The sequence below is a fragment of the Thunnus maccoyii genome, chromosome 23 (assembly GCF_910596095.1).
Source record: "Thunnus maccoyii chromosome 23, fThuMac1.1, whole genome shotgun sequence".
NCBI classification, from domain to species: Eukaryota; Metazoa; Chordata; class Actinopteri; order Scombriformes; family Scombridae; genus Thunnus; species Thunnus maccoyii.
The window spans coordinates 5725945-5750256 of NC_056555.1; the positions used below are offsets into that span (position 1 = coordinate 5725945).

The 24312-nt window shown below is 41.1% G+C and overlaps 1 protein-coding gene across 12 annotated transcripts in view; it reads left to right on the forward strand.

Annotated features, from left to right (window-relative positions):
- nav3 (neuron navigator 3) overlaps positions 1-23266 on the forward strand; it is a 420425-nt gene extending 397159 nt beyond the window's left edge. For 11 of the 12 annotated variants that reach the window (XM_042402532.1, XM_042402533.1, XM_042402528.1 and 8 more), the window contains 17 exons: positions 3188-3271; positions 4317-4428; positions 4826-4950; positions 7776-7799; positions 8276-8442; positions 9750-9903; positions 12898-13084; positions 16005-16102; positions 16196-16291; positions 17230-17398; positions 17674-17909; positions 18587-18741; positions 18904-18975; positions 19612-19808; positions 20260-20378; positions 21079-21282; positions 22683-23266. In XM_042402532.1, the coding sequence (XP_042258466.1) occupies positions 3188-3271; positions 4317-4428; positions 4826-4950; positions 7776-7799; positions 8276-8442; positions 9750-9903; positions 12898-13084; positions 16005-16102; positions 16196-16291; positions 17230-17398; positions 17674-17909; positions 18587-18741; positions 18904-18975; positions 19612-19808; positions 20260-20378; positions 21079-21282; positions 22683-22802 (2319 nt within the window). In that variant the 3' untranslated portion in view covers positions 22803-23266. The remainder of the gene's footprint in view (positions 1-3187; positions 3272-4316; positions 4429-4825; positions 4951-7775; positions 7800-8275; positions 8443-9749; positions 9904-12897; positions 13085-16004; positions 16103-16195; positions 16292-17229; positions 17399-17673; positions 17910-18586; positions 18742-18903; positions 18976-19611; positions 19809-20259; positions 20379-21078; positions 21283-22682) is intronic. The other variant, XM_042402526.1, reaches the window with a different exon arrangement.
- Positions 23267-24312: the final 1046 nt, after the last annotated feature.

A 24312-nucleotide genomic window follows, 5' to 3' on the forward strand; every position in this document is an offset into this window, starting at 1 on the left:
GTCCTTTTCAACTCCCACTCTACTGTCTGAGCCTTCCTTGGGATTTGAATCTCTGGCCGTGTTGTACTGGGGCTGCATCACACTCTGTCTACATGACAGCGTGGTGGGCTGTTGGTGCTGTAAGCTATCTTATCCTCCCAGTGGGGAGTGTGACTCTATGGAAATGTCAGCCTCAGCAGCCCCTCACATGTTCTCCACCCACAGTCTAAAACCAGACGCTCGCTGCGCCATGCACAAGACCTGTCAGAGACATCACTTCATCATCTCCACTCCTGCACAAACCCACACATGTGCAGATGCAAATTTATAGTCAGAGACACTTAAACATGTAAGCACATGATGTAACAAATACTTTCATAGCACATAAATACTTCTCACACACCTACAGGTTGTGATGTGCAAATCAACGCTGCATGTTGTTACCAATGAGTGAAAACTGGAATTTTCAAAATGTCAGCTTCTTGGTAGAAAGACAGCGCTGACTTGTCTTTAAGGTTACTTTGAAACAGCATTTTGAGGACATCTCGCTTCCTTAATGATGTTATGTAACACTAATTTCTTCTTTAATAGATGTATGTAATGGTTCATATAATAAAAGGTCATTTCTATTTGGTTGTGACTTAAACTTTGACATTATCCTGGATGTTTAGAAAAGATCCAAAGCATCCACATGTTGAAGAATTTTCTCAATTTACAAAAAAACAATATAATCCTTAACCCACGAGAATCACCAAAATTGGAGCTGTAATGATGACAAAAAGTATATTTAGGAAAAACACTTGCTCAACAGTCATATTAACCTCCAGTGACTGGTTGCATTTCCGTTTCATCTCCTGTCATCTCATGAGAGAGCCACAGAGGAAATGTGCAGTGATTGAGGTCATCTGATCTTGATCTCCCCTCTTTCACTGTGCCACTGCATACATAATTATTATTATCTTTATCTGGGTTTGTTTTGTTCAGGAAATTGAATTTGGGTCTTTATGGGTGTGTCGTTACCCTCAGTCACTATGCGTGCTCTCGTAGAAATGACTCCCACATTATAAACATATTTGCTGCTGCATTGTCATGTTGGATTAAGTACACTCCATGGGCGTCATTTTAATTAACAGCACATTTGTTTTAGGTTTTATTTGATCAAAATAGAGCAGAATTAGTAAAACCAACATCCTGTTGAAAGGATTAAGATCAACAAATGCTGCCAAGCTGGTGATGTATTGTACCACTCAGTATGTTTTCAGCCTGTGAAAGGGATAAGTTGTTCTGTCTTGGCTGACGTTAAATTAAATTGGGTTTAAGAGTTCATACAGGCACCCCTCCTCCCCTCTCAGTCTCCTTCCTCTTTCTACTCACCCTTCACTTTGCCAACCTGACCTTGTCGCCTTTCCTTTTCTCCCTCCCTGCTGAGCCCCTCCCTCTCACTTTTGGTCGTTTTCTTCATTATCATCCCCTTCCCTTCCTACTTTCGTCCCCTCCCCTTCTTGCGGTAGAGTTAAAAGAATTCAGCCCAGTAGTAGGTCTGGCTCCGTACAGTAGTCGTGACGGTGCGTCGCCTGTCTTCCCCCCCGACACACATCGCCCTTGAGATGTCGTCTACGTCTTTAGCGGTAGCGTCAGGCAGCATAAACACAGACAGCTTCTCCTCGTCCAGTTCACTGGTTTGGCCTACCGTCAACCTCTACCCCAGACACCAGGATCAGGACGATGGTCTGAAAAACGGGGGTTCAGGGGCCAATCGTGGCCACCGGGGCCGGGTCCCGGGAGCAAGACAGATGGTTCAGCCATGGGACGTGTTAGAGTCTGATGAGCGCCTCCTTCAGGGCGGACAGGTGGGCAGGGGGTGTTGAGTTGGAACTCACAGGTGGAGTTGGAAAGAGATGGTGGAGTTGGAGAGATGAGTTGGAACAGTTGGCATTTCTAAAGGTCAAGACCTTTGCTGATTCAGCCAGAGACACAGAGGAGGAGAGGCAGCACGGGGTGCTACTGTGTGTGTGTATGTGTGCATGTGTGTGTGGGTGTGTGTGAGTTTATTTCTAGATTTGTGAGGCTCAGGTTTCCTTACAAGCATAGCCAGATGAAGAATATGCTCATTTTGTCTTTGCTTTTTTACAGCTAGATTGCTCATTTTGGGAACAAATACTGTTAGATTCAGTAAGTCTTCAGAAATATAATCATACATGATGATGTATGTGTGTGTGTATGTGTGTGTGTGTGTGTGCGCATGTGTCTGATCTGTCTGGGCATGCTGCCCACCTCTCTGTGATCCACCAGGCCTGACAGGTGTCTCAGGGTCTCTAGCTTAGGATGGGAGGATAAGCTGGCAGTGCACACACACACACACACACATACACATACACAGATTTTACAGACTCACACACAGTCATGAACATGAGGCTTCAGCAGACATCCGGACATAAACATACATACAAAAAAACACATGCACAGATATATCCAGAGACACACACATACACAAACCACAGGTTCAGCAGAGCAGATGGCGTGACGTCGCTAAACATTTGCCATCCTTCAGCGTGTCGCCACTGTATCTTCAAGTGACAGATGAAGTCAGGGAGGGCAGCCCTCTCTGATCTGTGATATCCACAGCTTTCTCTCGGCTGTCCGTGCGTTTATATGTGTCATTTGTATTTTTCCAAAGGATAATCACATTTTCCGTAGATGGACAGGACAGATGACAGGACTTGGTGGTATTTAACTTTTGGAGCATGCTCAAATGCATAGTGGATGCAACAGTAAAGTCATACAAAATGCTCCTCACAAAGCAGAATTGCTCTGAACATACTTGGTGTAAAGTTTCCCTTGAAATCTGGGACCGACTAAAAGTGAAGGGCAACGTTATCCAAGTATTGTTCAGTCCTTCATCCTCTTTGGCTCAAGCGAAAACTCATTTCAAAGCTATCACCGACCTGTGTGGGCTCTTTCTTCAAAACTTTTAACATGAATATTGATTCATACATAATTTGTGTTGGACCTTATTTTTCTGTGGAAAGTCCAAATCAACCTTGTGGTCACTTTTATGTTTAAGCTTTCATATTCCAAAGAGAATAAAGCATAGTAATTTACATCCTATAGTATACTCTTGTTTACCTGAACAAAAACCAAATGAAAAGTTATAATAGACTCTTGCAAACACTGAACTTTGTATTTGTGTGTCTTTCTGTGTCTGCAGTCTCACCTGGTGGCGGCTTTCGAGAAGAGCCTGAGTAACATGACCTGCCGCCTGCAGAGCCTCACCATGACTGCTGAACAAAAGGTACAAGAGCTTAGTCCTGAATTTGAAATATACTGTATGTGAACTCCATGGCAAAGGGATTACAGGGAGGAGAAATGATTAGAGACAGGCAGTGGTTTGACATTGAAATAGTGCAGTGGAAAGTAACAATGTGGAGGTCGACAGGTGTGAATTAATGGATATTTTTATCTTTTAAGCTTCACTTCCTGACTCATGTGAAAGGTTTCTTACTGAAGTTTTCATTTTCATTGGAGCTTTTTCTTATTAAAGTTTCAGTTATTGTCTGAATATTTCTCTGACTTCACTCCTAACCTTAACCAAAGATGGTTGACTTGCTTAAATTGCAAACCTTTTTTGCATTACAGGCAGATATAAGTGTCCAGACCTGCACAGACATGCAAAGGTTCAGCACAGTCAGTGAACTTATGGCCCAACAATCCATTTAAAAGTAGTGCATCCTTCAAAAAAAACTCCATCATTTATCTGCTTCCAGGTCTATTTCTCTCTGTTTTCGTACAAGTCAACTTCTTTAGCGATTTCAGAAGCTCAAATGACACCAAAACACTGATCACACAGCAGCAGCAATATGTTCAAAGATATATCCCTAACACAAATTATGAATGCTTCCCTCTGTTCAAACATCCACACACACTCAGAGGGCTGACGAGCCCTGGCAGCTTTTTAATCCTCTATAAATTAAAGCAGACTGGGATCTGGTGGGATGTCTTTGTCAAACAAGGCCATCCCAACTTTTAATTAAAGCAGAAATCCTATCTGCAGCCCTCAGTGGGTTTTCGGGAAAGGCAAAATAGGAGACTCCCTCTATCTGATTGTGTTGGTTCAACAGAGAGTAGAGCTTTTTTTTATTCTAAGCAGGTGGTGTTGGGGTCGGGGCAAATCCACTGTGAGACTCTTATCTTCTGTAAAATACCCTCCCCCACTTTTTTGCCTCTCATTCCCTTCCACTGAAAGCCACATGAAATTTGTAACAAAGCTTGTGTGTTGTTGTGTTGTTGTTTTTGGTGTGTCATCCTTACTTAAAAAAAACTCTCTCTCTCTCTCTCAGGAGTCTGAGTTGGCTGAGCTGAGAGAGACAATAGAGACGCTGAAGACCCAGAACACCGATGCCCAGACGGCCATCCAGGTGGCGCTCAACGGCCCGGACCACCTACACAAAGGTAATGAAGAAACCAGCAGGAGCACTGGACCAAACTTCTCACAAATAATCTGACATTTTGAGGTGGCTTTTACCCAAAATACCTCACTGCGCCATGACTGGAGCCTGATTTGCCCCAGAGGGAATTGAAGCCCTAATGGTGGAAGTGTTTGTGCTGTATAGGTCAGTCTTGGAAAGCCTTGACTAGTCATGAAAGCAACCTGAATCAGAAATGACCTTTTTCAATCCAACCTCCTCATAGCTGCTTATTCAAGCCGAGCTGAGTAGCATAGCTGAATATTAAAGAAAAAATCATACCAACCAACAAATTGGTACGCTGATCAGCACTGTAGGTACTATATACAGGTAGTCTCTCATCTTTTCAGTGCACTAAGGAGGACTTTGTCTGTTATTTCCAGACCTGCGGATTAGACGGCAGCACTCATCTGAGAGTATGTCTAGTATCAACAGCGCGGCCAGTCACTCCAGCATGGGCAGCCTGGGCAAGGACACAGAAGACAAGAAGAAGAAGAAGAAGAGTTGGGTAGGTGGAAAAAACAGACACCCAGGCATCACTGTGAGACTAAAACTGGAAAGCGATGTTAAGTCTAAAAAAACAATATACAACACATCTGGTCAACTTAATATAGTAGAAGAACATATGCAATGCTCACTTTCATACTCAAGATTCACATCTTACTGTACATCTCAGACATGACCTGCTCAACTAGTATTTGCTCCTCTATACGAAATGCCAGAAAGTATAAAAGGCTATCAGGATTGAATTGGATTTCAAGGTACCTCAAGGTGACGCAACACAAGTGTCTTCACCTCCAGCACATTCATTCAGCTGCATAAGACATCAGAAGCTTAAGGTTTTTGCATTGATTTATCTAATCATTGTTTAAGAGGTGCATTTGGCAGTGAAAGACTCCTAATTCATAAACATGTGCATTATTCAGTGGCGGTTAAGCGAGATCAAATGTATTCTGTATGCCTGCATTAAAAGATTAAATGTCTTCTTTGCATAGAAGAAAGGATTTTGTGGATCCATGAAATCCTGGAAAGCTTTTTTTGTGCTGTTGCACCTGTTGTAAGAGCTTCAAAATCATCAGGAAGACTGGCACAGCGTGTTCAGAGTCCCGTAGGTCATCTGCGAAATCCTTAAGCCACATTCACCTCTCCATCACCGTTGCTAGGTTACAATGCTGAGATGGTTTCACCTGAGTGGCTGAGGTACCATTCAGTGGTGAGGGCTAACAGAGGGTCGAGCAGAGGAGTCAACCACCCTGCAATTACTGTTTGAGATGCACTTGGAATTTCCATATGCAGCCACAAAGTGGCCACTTACGTCACAGATACTGAAGTTCAACTTGAAAACAGGGCAATGGCTGCTCAGAGGTTAGAGAAGTGCTGCCTGAATCCCTGTTACAAGTGGGAAAGTTTGAGCAGAAGTGGTGAAAGAGAAACACTCTCAAAATGTACTGTCAGAGTGCTTTTGAATAGCCTCTTAATTCCCCAGGTACTTGAATGCACTTGGTCAAGTTTAGAGGTCTGAAACAACAGATTTTTATTTGACTCGTGTCTCATTAAGAGAAAACAGAAAATAAATATATTTACTTGGTGGTTCAGTTCACCAAGTGTCCAAGATGTACATGGATTAGGGTTGAAATCTATCCTAAAGGAAATTAAATAATCTAAAAACGCACATCCACAACCATAAAGCTCTCTCCTCTCCCTCTGCCCTTCTCTGTGATTTTTCTGTTCTTTGCTTCACGCTCAGTGTCCTTGGCTGAGAGCTGTTATTTGCTGCAGCCCCCTGAGTCAGACAGATGACATATTAGAAGTTCTCTCTGAGCCAAAGAGCACACAGCCAAAGCCAGTTTTCAGTCTCATACTGCAATGCAAAACTCCTGCCCTTGAAATGAAATGCATGCTAACAGCCCAAAAGTTCATCACTGAGTGTGACAACCTATCCCGCCATGTTAAGTGAAATCCCTCCCAAAAAATTCAAGTCAGGCTCATGAATGCAAATCAATGCCTTATTTAAGCAGCAATTAATTATTCATTTGCATAAATTCTGCCTCGCCGCATGTACAGGTAGAGACAAGGATGGAGTTGAAGTGAGGTTACTGAGATGTAAGTGAGGAGTGAGCAGAAAAGCAGAAGGATGGTTGTATAAATAGGTAGATCGCCCTTCAATAAGGCAACGACTTTCTCCCAGCATGCATCCGCCCTGCTGAAGTGTCCTGGTTATGACTCTGACTCCAGTTCGTTTCTATGTAATTGATATGTAACCTCTGTCCTCCCTGTGGAGAAAAATTTCCACACAGAGATTGATAAAGTGTTATTATTCCACACACACACCTGTAATCCAAAGTGTGCTCCTCATGCATGTTAGAGTATGAATACATAACACACATTTGTATAACTAATCTTCACATTTTTTTGTTATAAAACTGTGAGAAATGTCCACCAACTAACATTACATGCCAAGTCATATATGAGAAAATCTGTTTATCCATCCTTTTTCTATCCTGCTATAGAATGTTTCATATATTTACTTGAACTTACATTGAATAAATGTACTGTATTTGTGTATTCTGTCAAACATGATTATGCTCCTTTTCATAATGGCTTCATGCAGCATCATTCACTACATGCTGTGTGTTACACACACACACATATATATATATATATATATATATATATATATATATATATATATATATATATATATATATATATATATATATATATGTATATATATATATATATGCTTGTTTGGTACCACATACTGTATAACTATGCTTTACATCTTGTAAACAAACAATATCAAAAATGTTTGTCTAAATCATATTTTTACTTAAGTTAATCTAATTTCAATTTTAGAGGTAGTAAATTACAACTGTGAGTTACAACCAAACTTTTCTTACTGTGCAAAAATGCCCTTACTCCAAATATCTAGCTCCCTCATGCTGCAATTCATCTCAATCAATCACTTATTGTTGTTAAAGTTTGTCCTTGCCATTTGGAACCACTGTCATTTAACATTGATTAGAGTTTTTCGATGTCTCATACAGTAAGTTTAATAACTCATAATGTACTTCCCTATAATTCGAGCAATCATCTATCACATAACAGGAAGATAAACATCATCAGGATGCTCTGAATGTAATCATAATACCAATCACAGTTGTTATCATCATTCTTGCACCAGCAATAACTGTATTTGCTTAAAGCAAAGTGCTCATTAAAACACTTTAGCAGCCATTAGCTTTAATCAGCAGAGAGTTTGCTGTAGATGGGTGAAGCGAGCAGGAGTGTGTGTTGGTGTGGCTTAACGCTGGGTGTGTTCTGCATCTTCAGGTGGCTGATTCCATCCCGGCTCAGGTCAGTGGCTCCCAGAGTGTCTTCTGTATGTGTGCAGTGGTTATTCCCCATCCTCCCTTCTTTCGCCCCCTTCTGTATTCCTCCTTTTTCCCCTCTCAGAGCAACCTCTCCTTTACCTTTTCTGGAAACGTCGGCATGGATACAGCAACCCTCCCCCCTGCCCCTTCATTCCTCCCTCCTCCTCCTCCTCCCTTGCTCATTTTGACTGCCTGTTCAACCCCTAATTTTTAGGGCCATTAAAAAGCCTGATCTTCAAATCTCCCTCTGTCATATCCATCTGTACTTACGGCCTTGCTTTTTGCCTTCCTCTTTACCTAAACCAGACAGTGACCATTGCTTGGAAACAGCAAGGAGTGACTTCCTGATCTGTCAGGATGTGATGTCACCAGATATTGTCTCTGATGTAAATTGGGGAGGTTGATTGGTGGCGATATTGATGTCTTTGCCTCTGTGTATCTGTGTTATCTGTCTTGCAGTTACGCAGCTCCTTCAAACAGGCCTTCAGCAAGAAGAAAACCAAATCTCAATCAGCACATGATGAGATGGAGGAGATGACCGACTCGCTGCCGTCCTCGCCAAAACTGCAGCACGACAACAGGCAAGGCAGCATCGCCACGCTGCGCTCATCGCCCTCCACCACAGAGTGAGTTTCTACACACACAAATATATATATATATATCTATGCATGCATCCACTCCCACACACACGTACATACATATAAAGACAGGTAATTCTCACCCCCCTGTGAATCCTTAACACACACACACATGCACGCATAGAAATACACATACTGTGCACAGTTTGCTGTTTTGTTCATTTTCCTTCTGTAAGTCTAAATTCTTTTCACTGTTATTCTTTTATTTTGTTTTCACAAATGTCTTTAAATCCTCACCTCACTTTTCTTTAATCTCTCTTCCGACCTCCCTGTTCATCCTTTTCTTTAACGTCTCTCCACCTGCTGTAGCAAGTGCGTTTGCGATAGCAAGTCCTCCCCCATTTGGACGCCAAAGAAAAAGCAAAACGGTCATGTGGTCTACAAGCACAGATCTCGGTAACAGGCACTGTGTGGTGGCACCTGGCATGCTCCGAGGGAGTGTGTGTGTAGTGGGGTGTGTTGGTGTGACGTTATTCTGCATCTTAATGCCTTTAAAACCCTGGCATGTCAGAGGTGATGGATCGTCCCTAGCACATAAACTGAACCAGGACCTCAAAAGTGCCCAGTTCTCAGTTTTATGAAAAGTAACGCTAGGCTAAACAAAGTATGAAAAGGACAAGCAGTAATCATTTTCTCACTCATGCCAGAGCAAATTGGCTGTATGGCACTGCAGAAGGGACAGGAAGTAGCTATTTGAAGCATGCAAGTACGTTCTGTGCACATCTGCTGTGCTGTGTGGCAGCTGGTGAGATGAATACTGTTTTAAGGAGTCTGTGGTTTTCTCAGGGGCAAAGCATGTGGATTTTTTGAATTTAAGATGACACAATGAACTACATGACTTGACAAAAATTGCATCTCATTCAAGTTATTGTTTTAAATATCTGCCTGCTGATTATGGAAATAACTGAATCTCTATTGTAATGATGCTACCACAGCACCTACTGAAGATCCCATATTACACATGGTCTTCAGTTATGCAAATGCAACCACAAGAGGAACATATCTTTGACCTACAGTATCAGATTTGCCGAAAAAATATTTTCCACCTGAAGGAGTATTGTAAATGGGAAGGATTCGCTGTCCCAAATGCCCCACTTCCCCATTCACTTCAATATTGTACGTGCCTGTGCAGTTTTCTTCACTGACTCCAGCTTCCCTCTGAACTTCAGCTCTCTTGTTTCCTCTAAGTGTGTACTTTTTGCTCCAGATTACGTGTGTTTGTATGTGTTTGTTATAACCCTCGAGATGACCCTCCTCCTCCTCCTCCTCCTCCCTGTGTGTAATCCCGGTTGCAGGCTGTGTGAATGCACCGAGGCCGAGGCTGAAATCATCCTCCAGCTGAAGAACGAGCTGAGGGAGAAGGAGCTCAAGTTGACAGACATCCGCCTGGAGGCGCTTAGCTCCGCCCACCACCTAGACCAGATCCGAGAGGCCATGAACCGCATGCAGGTGAGGTTACGGTCACTGGCTAAACGCAGGTCAAGCTTGTGCTGACTGACCTGCGGGCGTCTATTTATGTTTGACATTTTAGGTCAAACATAAATAGAGCAGCATGTAGGATTGCCCATTTGTCAGGTGAACATGTGGTGAAGACCTCAAATCTAAATATCACTACAGCTGGTTTTGTTTTTAGCCAAGGCTCAGACAGGCAAAACTTCATTCTGTGTGTCCACTTTATAGTGTGTCAGCTACCAGTTAGAAAGATAACAATGCATTGAGTGGATGGCAGACAGCGCACTCTGATGCTATATCTATACACAGCCTAGCACTCTTGCAGGTTAGCTATTAAATTGTAGTTTAAGAAATTGTTGCAGGCCTTCATTCTCCGTTGGTGGTTAATTACAGTATATGATGTTCCCAGTCACCTCTAATCACACTAAAGATATTTCATTTCCACACTCAAGAATTGAGATTTAACATGTCATAGCAGTAGAGAAATCGGTGTTACTGATGATATTAAAGGTACACTAGGGAGTTTTTAACCACTAGCGGTACCATAGAGCAATGTTTTTACAAGGATGTCCCCAGTAACACACAAACAAACGCAGTAATAATACTCCATCAAAGGCAGGGAAGAAGACTGCAAGCTAGCAAACATTGCGCAACTTAAAATACTCAGAAATTCAGCTTTGTAAATGTTTTAAGCAGAAGAAAGTGATGGTGCCAACGGAGAAAGTGAAAAAAAATCCAGGAATGCCTGGCAAACAAGTTGAACCTGGCTCAACTTTTCCCAGACCAAAACACAATGACATTTGGCAAGATGCTACGTTGGCCATTCAAATAAGTGCAGGCAGACATTCCTGGTAGAATCCTGTGAACACTGTATTTCTATTATTTACCTCACGAAACAATTGCTGCCACAGTAATTTACTTTGTTTTAAAACCCTTTCCTATAGTATTATTATTATTATGAATGTTAACAGAAACTTAACATATTTGTTTTAAACAAGTCCTCCAAATTAAACGGCCACATAGGTCATTTGTACCATGCACTCTAGAACAACCCATAGGGGTGTTTTCTAATATGGCGCCTCTATCATCAGTAATTGGCAGGACAACATAATTTGTCTGTGCTTTCCAAAACTGTTATAAATCACTGTTAAAGAATAATGATGTTTTATGGTGTGGCAGCACTGTGGTTCAGGTCTGGTTAGGTTTAGACACAAAACCACTTGGTTAGGGTTAGGAAAGATCATTGTTCTGGTTAAAATGATCACTTGTAACATGGTTACTACTTCCTTAAAATTGGGCAACCTCTATCATCATGGTAACAGTAAACACCATGATAATTGTAGTTAAGGTTTTTAAAAAACTATCCTTAGTCACAGTTGGAAACATGACACTCGCAGTTGGAAATGGGAAGCTAACAGCAGTCTCCTGCAGCAAAGTCCACTAACTCCACTTTTTGCAAATTAGGATCTAATCTGCCACCTCTGAATGTGGAAATTTGTCACCTTATACAGACGTCATCTGAACTGCGTCACTTCTCCTGGTCATAATTACCACTGCCGTTAGATGGTGTCTGTCACTCAAATGTAACTTTAGGTTGTTTTTAGTGATTGCATTTACAACCTATAGTGTTGTTTTTCTCGGGAGGGCAGGCTCGTTTTAAAGAACATTCCACAGGACACCTTTAGGTCCCACAGTTGGAAAACTTTTGGGCAATACATGATAATATAACACAAAAAAATCATGAGAAAGTAGGATTGTGTAGCTTGCTCACTAGATTTCCACCTATTACAAAGCACACTGAACCAGCATGCTGTGTCAACTGCAAAATTGGTAATTAATAACTGAGTTTTTATTCTCAGTTTGGAATATGCTCCAAGGGAGAGCACACTCCAAGTAGGTGGAGTGAAATCGTTTAATTGTCCATGAAGCTGAATAAAAATATACAAAGAGAAGTTTTCTCCCTGCAAATAAATGGTTTTTATTTCATTATTTTATTCCTATTGATGTAGTGTAATGAAAAGCCACCCTTCAGTTCAGAGTATAATGTTCAGAGATGCTGCGTCATTTCATTCTTAAAAGAAACACATGTTCAAAGAATATCATTTATCACCATAAATGCCTCAGTTAAGTGGATTTTTGTGGATGTGGACTGCCTCGTCTGTAGAAGCCTATAGTCTCCCCTCAGATCTTGGGATCATGTAAGGCTCCTTATCTGGACTTAACCTTCACTACAAAGAGAGCCTTAGAGATCAAACAGCTGCTTACAGCCCATAATTCCAATAATACTGATTGAGAATAACACCAGTGGCCAGTCTGAACGCAGGAAAATGACCGTTTGCTGTTTGAACTCTGTTTGAACTACTCTGTGCTATCAGAGACTTTGAATGTTGTTTCTATTAGAATCTGTTGATTCCAGCGTGGTGTGATTGTGCACAATCATGCATTATTTATCTTATGCTGAATCAATCTCAACTATAGGAGCAGTTTTACTGCACAAATATCACCTAGGGTATTTATTACACTAGATGTACTTAGTGAATAAAGATAATGCTGTTTAGTCGAGTATCTAAATTACATAACTGGTTACTTTAATCATTTCTATGTGGTGGTTTGTGTTGTTTTGGCATATTTTTCTGCTGCTGTGCTCAATATAAAATGTTAATCAATAAAGGCATATATATTATATTACACAGAATGATAACTGCACTAATGTAAAGCTTTTGTAAGGGCAATTTTCAAATTTCTTAGGCTGCTTTTACTTTGAATCTCGTCATTTTGACCCCGCTCCTAACACTCTGTTTAAGGGCAGATTTGGAAATTTTAAGGGAAATCTCAAGTACACTGAGAATTTGGGTCCATTATATTCATCTGTGGTTGTAAAATGAAAGCATTCTCCACTCCACTACTTAACAACAGAAAGCACTCACAGAGTTCCCCTGTATCCTTTAAATTTCTTTAACTTTAATTTCTAATCTTTTTCTCACTGAACAGAACGAGATTGAGACGCTGAAAGCGGAGAACGATCGTCTCAAGTCCAGCGGTAACGCCACGCCGACAGCCACACCCGTCAAGACAGCCCGGCCGCCCTCCGAGACCTCCAGCACGTCCTCATCCTCCTCGCGTCAGTCCTTGGGGCTGTCGCTCAATAACCTCAACATCACCGACACCATCATGTCAGGTCAGTTCAGTGTCAGAGCTGGTGTCTGCAGTGTGTCGATCTGAAGTGTCAAATCAGTGTAAATCAGTGTTAACGGCCTGCAGTCTGTTCTGAGCAGTAAGAGCAGTAACTGTGAGCGTGGTGGAGGTGAGTGAAATGGACTTTATGTCCCCACAAACCAAATATAATACAGCTCAGAATGCCTTCACTGGCCAATCAGGACTGGGTATTCAACAAAACTGTGTAACAACCCCCCATAGGCATTTTATGGTTTTTAGGAGGACAAGTTGTTTCTTTTTTTTCTTTCAGAAAGGTATATTCAGCCATTGAGAATTAAACTTCCAACCATGGCATTGTAAGTGCCATGTTCTTATGTTTTGTTAAGCCGTAGGACACAGTTTATGGTCTGCAGTAACTCTCAGGGCAGAAGTTTTTTTTTCTGTGGCATCAAGTTGGATTAGCTCCCTCCATATTTGCCTCAATAAATGTGAGAGAATAGTGTTTGCAGAGAGAAATGATCCAGAGGAGCTGCATGACATGATGAAATAGCTGCTCTCTCTACTGCGAGGGCTTGCAACACAGCAGTAGCCTGCTGTGTTGCACACACACATACACACACACACACACACACACACACATACGGACATGCCGAAAATCTCTCCAGGGCTGCTCCGTTTGAGAAGTGAAAGAGTTTGTCCCTCTCACTTGTCCTGTAATTAACATAGAAGGCGCTGCTCTCTCCGAGGACATGGGCCCTCGTTAATTGATGGAGGGATGAGCCGAGAGCAGTGACGCGTGGGAAGACAAGTGGGCCAACGGGCCGTTATCACCCCAACACAGAGCCCGCAGCAAAGGGAAGCCAGACGAATACAAAGTACCCCCTTTCCTTTCCAAAATGGAGAATGGGAAAAAGAGAACGAGGAGAGACTTAGGATGGGAATTGTTAGTGGTGTGTCAGGGACTTGTTGCCAAAGGTTAAAGGTGGCATCAAACTTGCCCAAAGTAGAAACACAGCTGCATAAAATTGAAGTGTACTGTATTTGCTGCTGTTCGCTATTTTTTTTTTGTTTATTTTTGTGGTATTAGTTGTCCCTAATAATTAAAGGAAATAGATTACATGACTACTTTTATGTGAAAGATGTTGCTTGTTGTGACAATTTGTATTGTATACACAGAAGAGTTTGATGCCCATGTGACACTTCCTGTATTTGTTTTTGTGGCAAGAAAGCAGTGGACCTTAGACTCTCTCTGGTTGCTTTCTTGTGCCCACTCAACACTTGGGTTTCCTAAAATTGTGAAGAATGGCTTGATATAAAATGTATTGGGTCTGATGGTTAAAATATATGGTGTCATGCTGCTTTAAGGTGATGTTAGTGTTTTCTACGTCTTTACACTTGTTGTCATTTATTTCTTTAGAAAATTGTTCTGACTTTTCTCTTGGTTACTTACTTCTTTTATTTTATTAACTAATATGAATGAAAATCAGACAGTAGAGCAATAGTTTGTATCTTATACAGACAACCAGTCAGACAATTCCAAAGAGCCAGCAAATGAACTGGCAGACAAATAAAAGTGGTAATTAAAAAAACAGAAAAACAACAGAAAAACAAATAAAAAAATCAATGATAAAATAAGTATCTAATTAATTTAGGAAAAGACAATAAATAGTCTCTGCAGGTCATAAAATGACTACCTTACTGTAGCAAGTGGATAGATGTGCATTAGTCTAACTACATGTTTTATTAAAATGCATCACATTAATTTAGTAACTATTCCATCTGTAGTCTTCAGGACATGGTTGCTAAGCAGGGTGACCATATGGAGTTACACTTATCTACAGAGCCTGTATTCATGTAAATTACTTTTTCAAGTTTGGCTATTTTCAATAGTGCATCAGTCCAGTCTTGAATGTGTGGACCACTGCTGTCTCTCCATTTACAAAAAAATCAATGTTTTGGCAACAGCAAAAGCTACAGACGGACACTTATAATGTTGATGATCAGGCAGTCTTGATAGAACGCGTCAAGTACGGGATCAGGCTGAATACAAACTTTTGTCACAGCACAGATTTTCTGGAAAACTTCAATCCAAAACTTTTTGATTCCCATAACATATGAAGATATGACCCTTTATTAGACAAGCAGCTCCAGCAAGTGCTGTCTGGCATTCACCCCACCCTCCAAAACCTACTGGGAGTCCAGTGATACCAGTGTAATGTTCTGAGCTGAGTTAGTTTCAGTGAGACATTCGTGGAGATAGACCAAGCTGTTCTCCAGACCTCATTCCATTCATCATTTGTTATATCACATCTTAGATCCCTGACCCAAGCCCTTTTCAGTGCTGGAAAATCTGATATTTTTTTTATAACTTCTTTATCGATATTTTTTGTTTTTAATTGAGCAATATTTCTTGCTAGTAAACATCCAATAGGAGGCTTTGGGTGGTTCTTTTGCCTGATTCCTAAAAGCAATAACTGCACTCCTCACTTTGCAGTAACCACCAAGGTATTTGTTTTGGGGAGATTTCTGAGCTAATATCAGACATCTTTTGATTACGTAGAGATTTTATCCCATGATAGCATGAATGACTGAACATTCAACTCTTCACCAAATACCTCAAATGAATCTCTTGCTGTTGAATGATTTCCCATCTTTACCTTTTTTCTATGTCTAAAAGTTCTGTCTCTCTTCATACTGAAGGCTCTTTCATTTCCTCACACAGTTGTTCTTACATTATCGTTCTGTGCACTCACTCGCTCTGTATGAGAACATTGATTAAATGTGGAGGTAATTATCACATGAAAGAAAACCATTAGCTGTCTTTTACTGTGGACTGTTTGTCCATTTCCAGCTATGATTATTTGCCAGCAGGCAGAGTGAGAGTTTGTTTATAATGAATCAAGTCTCTGAATGATTAAAGTTGGTTTTGTTTCTGTTTTTAGATATTCTGCTAGATGATAGCTACGAGGGCAATCTGCGCAAAGAAGGCCGGAGTGTGCGAATAGTGGTTACCATCAACAGCGGGCCAAATACCACTAAGGTTAGTGGATGAATTTCACATTATTTTGTCTTCTTCCACTGTAATCTTATTTATCCTGACTCCTGTATTTTGATTGATTTTACTACTCTTCAGGGTACACAAAGCCAGCAGTACCTGATTGGCTCTATAGGTGTGAGTGGGAAAACCAAGTGGGACGTCCTGGATGGGGTCATCCGACGCCTCTTCAAGGTAAACAGACTATGGTTGTAGGTGCAGGTCAGTCATTTAGGCACAAAACAGATTTTTTCCACAGTAGGTGTTTTGACTTGTCTTAGCAGGAACATCACAGGTGCAACCATTAACATTAACAATGGCTCCGTTCCATTTAGGTTTGTCAATAAGCCATGCGAGTGAGCCAGCATGTACAACACCACGGCTGTGGAACTGGCTCATCTAAATAGAATGGAACTGTTAATGTTTTACTACATCTGTGTTTAACTACTTAAAACGTCTGCCATGAGAAATGTCCAAATATGTTATGGTAGTTGAATCGTGAGTACAAGCATCAAACATGCAAGATGGCGTGATAGGTGACTGGTTAATCAGTTATGAGTCATTTTGCAAATGGTGTAGCATTTTGTGCCCACATAACAACTGAATATTCAGCAGTCTTATCCAGCAAATCTCTGTCTATGTGCTGTAGATGATTTGACATGTGTTCATGCTTCAGATTTGTCTTGTCTGCTACAACAGATTTTTTTAAAGATGAAAAATATGAAAAAATAGGAGCAATGCATGCACTCTTATTACAAATGCTGCATGCATACAGCCACAAAACCCATATTTATTAAAGGCCTAACTATCCACTTGAGTCCTTGCATTGTATTTTGTAAGTCACTCCCTACCCATGAATGAGGGCATCTTTTTTCCTCTTTAAAATTAACCACACAGAGTATTCTGAAGTTAAACTTAAGGGTATTATAAACCTACCAGTTCTGAAATTGTAAAACAAGAACAGAGCATTTCAGTTTTGCACCATATTCAGCTACTTTGTTGGTACAGTGTCACTCTAACAGTGTGCAAAGCTGCATCACTCCTCCATCCACAGTTAATTTAAATGTATGTTGGACAACAAAATAGAATCACAGCTTATATCTAAGTATAACCCCTCCCTCCCGCACCTGCAGGAGTATGTGTTTCGGGTGGACCCCCTGACCAGCCTGGGTCTGAGCTCAGACAGCATAGTCTGCTACAAGATGGGCGAGGTAGTTCGCTCCCACGCCTCCGAAGTGCCTGAGCTGTTGCCATGCGGCTACCTGGTGGGCGACAACAACGTCATCAAGGTCAACCTCAAAGGTATGGTAGCAAGGACACAGTTTCTATTTCAGGATTAGAGCTGATGTAGAAACCTGGTTTAGATTTTCAAGGAAAGTGTCTGAGACAAGGGGAATATATGAGTGTGTATATATAGTGAGTGGTTTATTGCTTATCTGTAAGGACACTAACTGGTCTGACCCTAAACCTCATTTGACCATCTAATTTGAAATATTCACATTTTAATTTTTACATTTGATTTTCATTCTGTCCTTTCTTGTCGTGCTCTTCTTAAACCCCTTCCTACATCTTCCTAGGCTTGAAGGAGAACAGTATAGACAGCCTGGTGTTTGACACGCTCATTCCAAAGCCCATCATCCAGCGGTACCTCAACCTGTTGATGGAGCACCGTCGTATCATCCTCTCAGGACCCAGCGGCACCGGCAAGTCCTTCATGGCCGCCAAGCTGGCCGAGTTCATCATTACCCAAATGGGGCAGAAGGTGACTGAGCACAACCTGGCCAGCTTCAACGTGGACCAGAATTCCAGCAAGGTAGGAAGAGATGTTTAATGTCGCTGAACAGGAATTCAAACATTGGCAGGATTTTCATTGCAGTGTGGGAGTGATTTGCTTTCATTCTACAGTTTGATATGTTCACTCTTACTCAGCCTGCCTCATCTACTTCTCATGACGTATGCATGTAGCTGGACATAGCCATTTCTCTTTCTTTCCTTGTGACAAATGAAGGGAAAACCAGTCTTGCATCACATTCTACCGTACAGATTTATGTATATCACATGCAGATATTTAGAGATCTTCAAAGATAGCAGGTTGCATTTTGGTCTGTTTTCTGCTACTGTGTGTGTAGAGACTGGGCTCTCTTCCTCTTCAGCTGTGCAGTGTTCAGTACAAAATTGCAGCTCTAGAAAAAAGGCGTTGATTCTGAGGGACTGACTCTACAACCTCAGATTTGCCTCTGATGTTTTTGATCATCCTTGAGCATGAGGAAAAATATACTGGCATTAGGGCCCCAGCATGTGAGATGCATCGCCAATAGCTGCTTTTTCATTTGCTTTTAGCTTCAATTTTAATAATTGGAGTTAAACATAAAAAAGTAGTAGGGTCTCAGATCATATATTATTTATCAAACTTACATTTAAAACCCTTTACGCTTAAAATGTTGCATCCAAATCATCCACATTATAACCTGTTAATGCTTCCTTGTCCAGGACCTGCGTCAGTACCTGTCTAACCTGGCAGAACAGTGTAACTCAGAGGAGACGGACACAGAGCTCCCCACTGTGGTCATCCTGGACAACCTCCACCATATTGGCTCCCTCAGTGACATATTCAACGGCTTCCTCAACTGCAAGTACCACAAATGGTGAGTCTTCCTCTCTTCCAAGCTGGCAAATTAATACTCGCATTTGGAAGTTTATTCTTACTATTGATGACTAGTACTTAGAACTGGGGCAGAAATGCATTAGACTAAAAGTAAATGATGTGACTGAGTACTCATTGATCTTGTCGTCTTTGTCTCCATTAGCCCTTACGTTATCGGGACCATGAACCAGGGAGTCTCCTCCTCTCCTAACCTTGAGCTACACCACAACTTCAGGTTTGTGACGACACTTTAACCATAACCTTGACTTATATTGGAATGTCTCTCTTTGAACCCTTATAATTTATCTCAAAATATTGTTATTTTCTGTAAGTTACTCTTCATACTGAGTTTAAAATACTCTTCATGTTATGATATTATATTGTTTGTAATATTTACAAATGTTATCTGTTCCGCAGAGAAAGCACATTTAGTTTTATTTGCTTTGCATCATCTCACCTGTATGATAATGCGTTTGATTTTAGCTCTCTGCCTGCATGTAATATCTCACAGATTATAAACCAAAAGCCTTTTTTCCAGAGGGAGTGCTGTAATTACATCTCTTGGATAATTAGCCTTGTTAAATGAAAATGAATAGACAATAAGTGAGGATCATTTCTGCTTGGCTTGTTTGACTAGCTGATGATTTGGCAAATACAAAGTCATTAGTGAAAGCTTATCATGGGCCAGACATTAATTTAATGTGAATCATCATAGTGAAGTGAAATAAGCCAAAAACTCTTTATACTGAAATGGCACAAGTCACATCATGTGTAATATGAGCTGCTGTGATGAGAAATCTGATGGAACGGTGAGTTGTTTTATTAGCTCCTGCTGCTTTAGTTACACCATTGATCATCTGTCCTGTCGTAGGTGGGTGCTGTGCACCAACCACACCGAACCGGTCAAAGGTTTCCTGGGTCGTTTCCTGCGGCGGAAGCTGATAGAGACGGAGATCAATAAGAACATGCGCAGCAATGACCTGATTAAGATCATTGACTGGATCCCCAAGACCTGGCAGCACCTCAACAGCTTCCTGGAGGCACACAGCTCATCTGATGTCACCATAGGTCAGTCACACACACACACAGTCATGTTTCCATCACTTCAGAGGACAGTACATTGATTTACATCCATTTCCTGGAGACTTACCCTAACCTTAACATAAACCTAAACTTTAAACCAAGTCTTCACCCTAAAATGAATGATTTACACTAAGAGGACTTGCTTTTTGTCCCCATAAGGCGGGAGGTGTGCCCACAAAATGAGGAATACCTGGTCCACACACACATACACACACACACACACACACACACTCTCTAAATTCTGTTCTGTACATCCAATACTGCAACCTGTGTGGTGTAGCCACTGTCTATTAGTCTTTGAATATTAGTGAATAAAACATTCAGAGTCATTGAATGTTCCTTTAATTAAAAGTCTAAGTGAGTGTCTGATGCTTAAAGTCTACCATCCATCTTCCATCCACCAAACACTCATCATCTGGGCTCCTCATCCCTACAGGCCCTCGCCTCTTCCTGTCCTGTCCCATGGATGTAGAAGGCTCCCGGGTTTGGTTCACTGACCTGTGGAACTACTCCTTGGTGCCCTACCTGCTGGAGGCTGTCAGGGAAGGACTTCAGGTAAGTGACACAGCCTTAAATTGAATTTCTAGATCACCAGCCAAAGTAATCACAAGTTTTAATTGAATCGATAATCCATTTCACCATGATTAATAAAAAAAAAGCAAAACATGGTGTTAAATCTCTACTGTTCAATCAATAAATATACTGTGTGTACAGCATCACTGTGAGAGAGAAGGAACATAAATCTTGAAATGACTTATCGTAGATTTTTCAAATTTTTAAATAATAGCAGAAATGTAGCATGTCAATGTAACATAATCTAAAACAAAACTTTATGAATCTCTTAAGTATAAAAGGCCACCTTCAGGACAAAAACTACTATAGTTGGTTGGCACTCTGCTCTCCTTTCACTTAGACATTCTTGCCATGCACCACTGTGTCTGTCACAGGTGTTTAAATATTATGAGACAAGTAATGAAACTGAGAAGATAATGATAATCACCACACCCTCTGATTTTTATTTCACCGCACACGACTCACTGCAAGTCACAAGATGCACATACAGTATGTGATTAAAACTAGATTAGATCATCAGAATCCGATTCAGAAAGCCGCCGGACACATTCTCTGACAAACAAACAGGTTTCCATGAAAATGAAGAGAAATCTTTCAACCTTAAATGTCTCCCTATACGTAAAGGAACTTACGTAGGGTTTCTTCTTTACTCATGTCTTCTTCCTTTTTGACACTCCTGCAGCTGTACGGCAAAAGAGCTGCGTGGGAGGATCCATCCAAGTGGGTGAACGACACGTATCCGTGGAACGCCGCCTCACTGCAGCAGGACGGCCAATCGCTGCTCCAGCTGAGGCCGGAGGACGTGGGATACGACGGCTACAGCTCGTCCAAGGAGGGAGCTTCATCCAAGCAGGTGTCTCAGAGTGACACAGAGGGAGACCCACTGGTAAGGAAGACGTAAAACACATAGAAATTACAGAGATAATATTTGTATATTTAGAGCATTTAAGACTAGGAAAGATGCGACAAAAGTGGATAAAAGATTTTTAAAAACAAAATGGAATTTAAACCAATTCATTAAAATAGCCCCAATGCAAGAAATGAATCAGCAGAGGAAGAATATGAGGAGTGCATGTTCAAGCAGATGATTACACAAATACTCAAAAAACATCAACAGGAAAGAACATGATTTAAAGATCAATACCTGACCTACACATGTGAACACCTGAGCTGAATGTTTTAATTGAGTCATTCAAATATGTATCTATATACGTCATGCAATTTTCATAGTTACTCAATTCAAGGTTGCTGGTTTCCATAGAAACTTCTCATGTGTGTTACGTCGGCTTTTGCCAAGTGAAAAATGCAACAAATTAGGAAAGCAGTAGGTAGAAGAAGAAAGTAGCGAGGTGGTACAAGCTCCTAAACATAATCTTGCCACACACAAATACACAGAGTGGAGGATGAACTACTCAGGGAGGGTAGAGAGAGAATGAGGCAAAGTGAGGCAGAATAGAGAGAGAGAATTAATTTCCATTTGTTGGGTTATTGCAGCCCAGGAGGAATTAAAGGGTAGTCATCCAAAAATGACTGGCTTGATTTAGCAAGTGTGTGTGTGTGTGTGTGTGTGTGTGTGTGTGCGTGTGTGTCCCCAGGTGCGACCAGTTTTAGTGCAGGTGTGCCAAGGCTCATTGTAGGAACACTTGAAGCAATGTGCCAGATTGCAGCAGCACTTCTGCATTATTTAGACCATTAGCTCTGTTGCAGAGATGAGAAGTTTGCAGTTTTATTGTGGTGATTTACAGCAATGTTTTCAAAGTGTATTTTATCACATGTAAAATATAAAAAACAAAGTTTGTGAGTCATTAGACTTAGGTGTTTTTAAGTATGATGGTCTGGTTGGTCTGCTCCCCATGGCTTTTCTTTCTGTGCAAACAGGATTTAAGTTCAGAGGAAGAGCTACGGCACTTCCTCATACTTTAAAAACTGAACATTAGTTCTTCCTTAGAAAAAGGAAATTACACTAAAAAGTATAGACATCATCACACATGAGGCTAATGTTTTAGTTTTAATTGTATGACATTAGCCTCAACCAGTGGTTTACAACCTTTTTGGCAGCGTCTGAGTTGTGAGAAGTTCAATAAAAGTGTTTTTTCTTCCTCTAAACCTCTCACGTGTTTCACTTGAACAAGCCTGAGGATGTGAAGTTTTTCCAGTCTAAGCAAACCACATACAAAAATGCAACATACTACAGTTTTCACTCAGTTTTACACCAAGGAAAGAGATCGCCTCCTTAACAACTTAACTAGTCCTCATGCTTACATGTCTTTTCTGTTGCGTTTGCAGATGAACATGCTCCTAAGGCTGCAGGAGGCTGCTAACTACTCCAGCACACAGAGCTGCGACAGCGACAGCACCAGTCACCATGACGACCAGCTGGACTCCTCGCTGGAGTCGGCGCTATGAGACCAAGAGCTTTGCTAGGAGACATCGGATCCTTGGAATCCCTGGACCCCTGGACCACGGGAACCTTTGGACCTCCTTCACTACCAGACACCCCTATAGTGCACAGATGTATGATATATGAAAAGTTTTATTATCCAAAATGATATACCCACCATTTGAAAAAACCCCCACATATTTTTACATAACAATGGTGCAATATTAAATCAAATTATCATATGTTTTAAAGGGCAGTAGCCATCAAGCATCTTCAGTGGTCAAATGATAAACAATCATACAAGTTAGCTCATTTATATTTTACAGACCTGAAATAGTGAAATTAGCTCATTTTTAATTGGTGTATAACATTTTAGGATACAACTTTTCATATATGTGTAGGCGGGGCGTGTCTGATAAGGGACAGTAGTCTCTCTGAAGTTGACTTGTAAGGAGTAAATCATATTTGTGCTCAGCCATGATGAGCTACAGTTCACTCTATTATTTCTAACTTTGGGCGTCAATCTCCAAAGTGTCAGAGAAACGAGAGAAAGCAGAGGGTTTGACAAAACTGGATTTTTTTTTGTTCAATCCCAGTTATATCTTCAGATGTTTACAATAGGGGGGCAGGTTCTGTTGTTTATGTCTTTCCTTGTTTACAGAGGTGCTTCTCACAGACACACATATACTCATGTACACAAATGCACTTATACACAGGCAGCAGGAGGAGACACTCCTTTAATCAGAGGCTTTAATTGGTTCAAGCCCCCACGTGACCAACAATCCAGCCTGCCAAAGTGTCCTTGAGCAAGGCACCGTATCTCTACCACCTCTGACCCCTCCCCCCCCCCCACTGAGGGAGGCAACTAAGAGGAGAATACTGTAGAACAGTGGTTCTCAAACTTTTTCACATCAAGGACCCCTAAACTGACACAAATTAGACCACAGACCCTCATTTGATAAGGTTTTGTCCCAGGGTCCCTCATCTGATAAGATTTTTGCTTTTAGATGTTTTATTAGAGAAAGTGTATGAAACACATGGCCGAGATAGTCACACATTCTGTCATTGTGTTACTTATGGATGAGAACCACTGCTGTAGAATGTTTTAGGTGATGTAGTGCTCTCTGGTGGCCATATTGGAGGCTCTTAACTCTTAAAAGAGTTGCTCTGAACAGCTGATTGTTTCCTTACATACAAATGAGATTCATTGCAGATCCATCTGATTGATTCTGTGTTTTAATAATGTCTGATAAAGTTAAAAAAAAAAACAGCTGTTTGTTCTGGTTAACTAAACTGCTCCTCACAAGTTACTGTTCTAAAGTAGAGTCCAGGGCTAAAGGACACCTTTTTTGTCTCTGTATCTACTGTATATCTATATCACCTTTTTTGGGTGTCTGTACTTTTTCTGAGCATAAATTGTCTGCAGACAATGCTGCACCTCCATGACGGCACCAGACGCGGTTGACACATTTGCAAAACCTCTACAGCCTAACTGGGATCACTAAAGAATTACATTTTCATAGCAAACTGAGACAG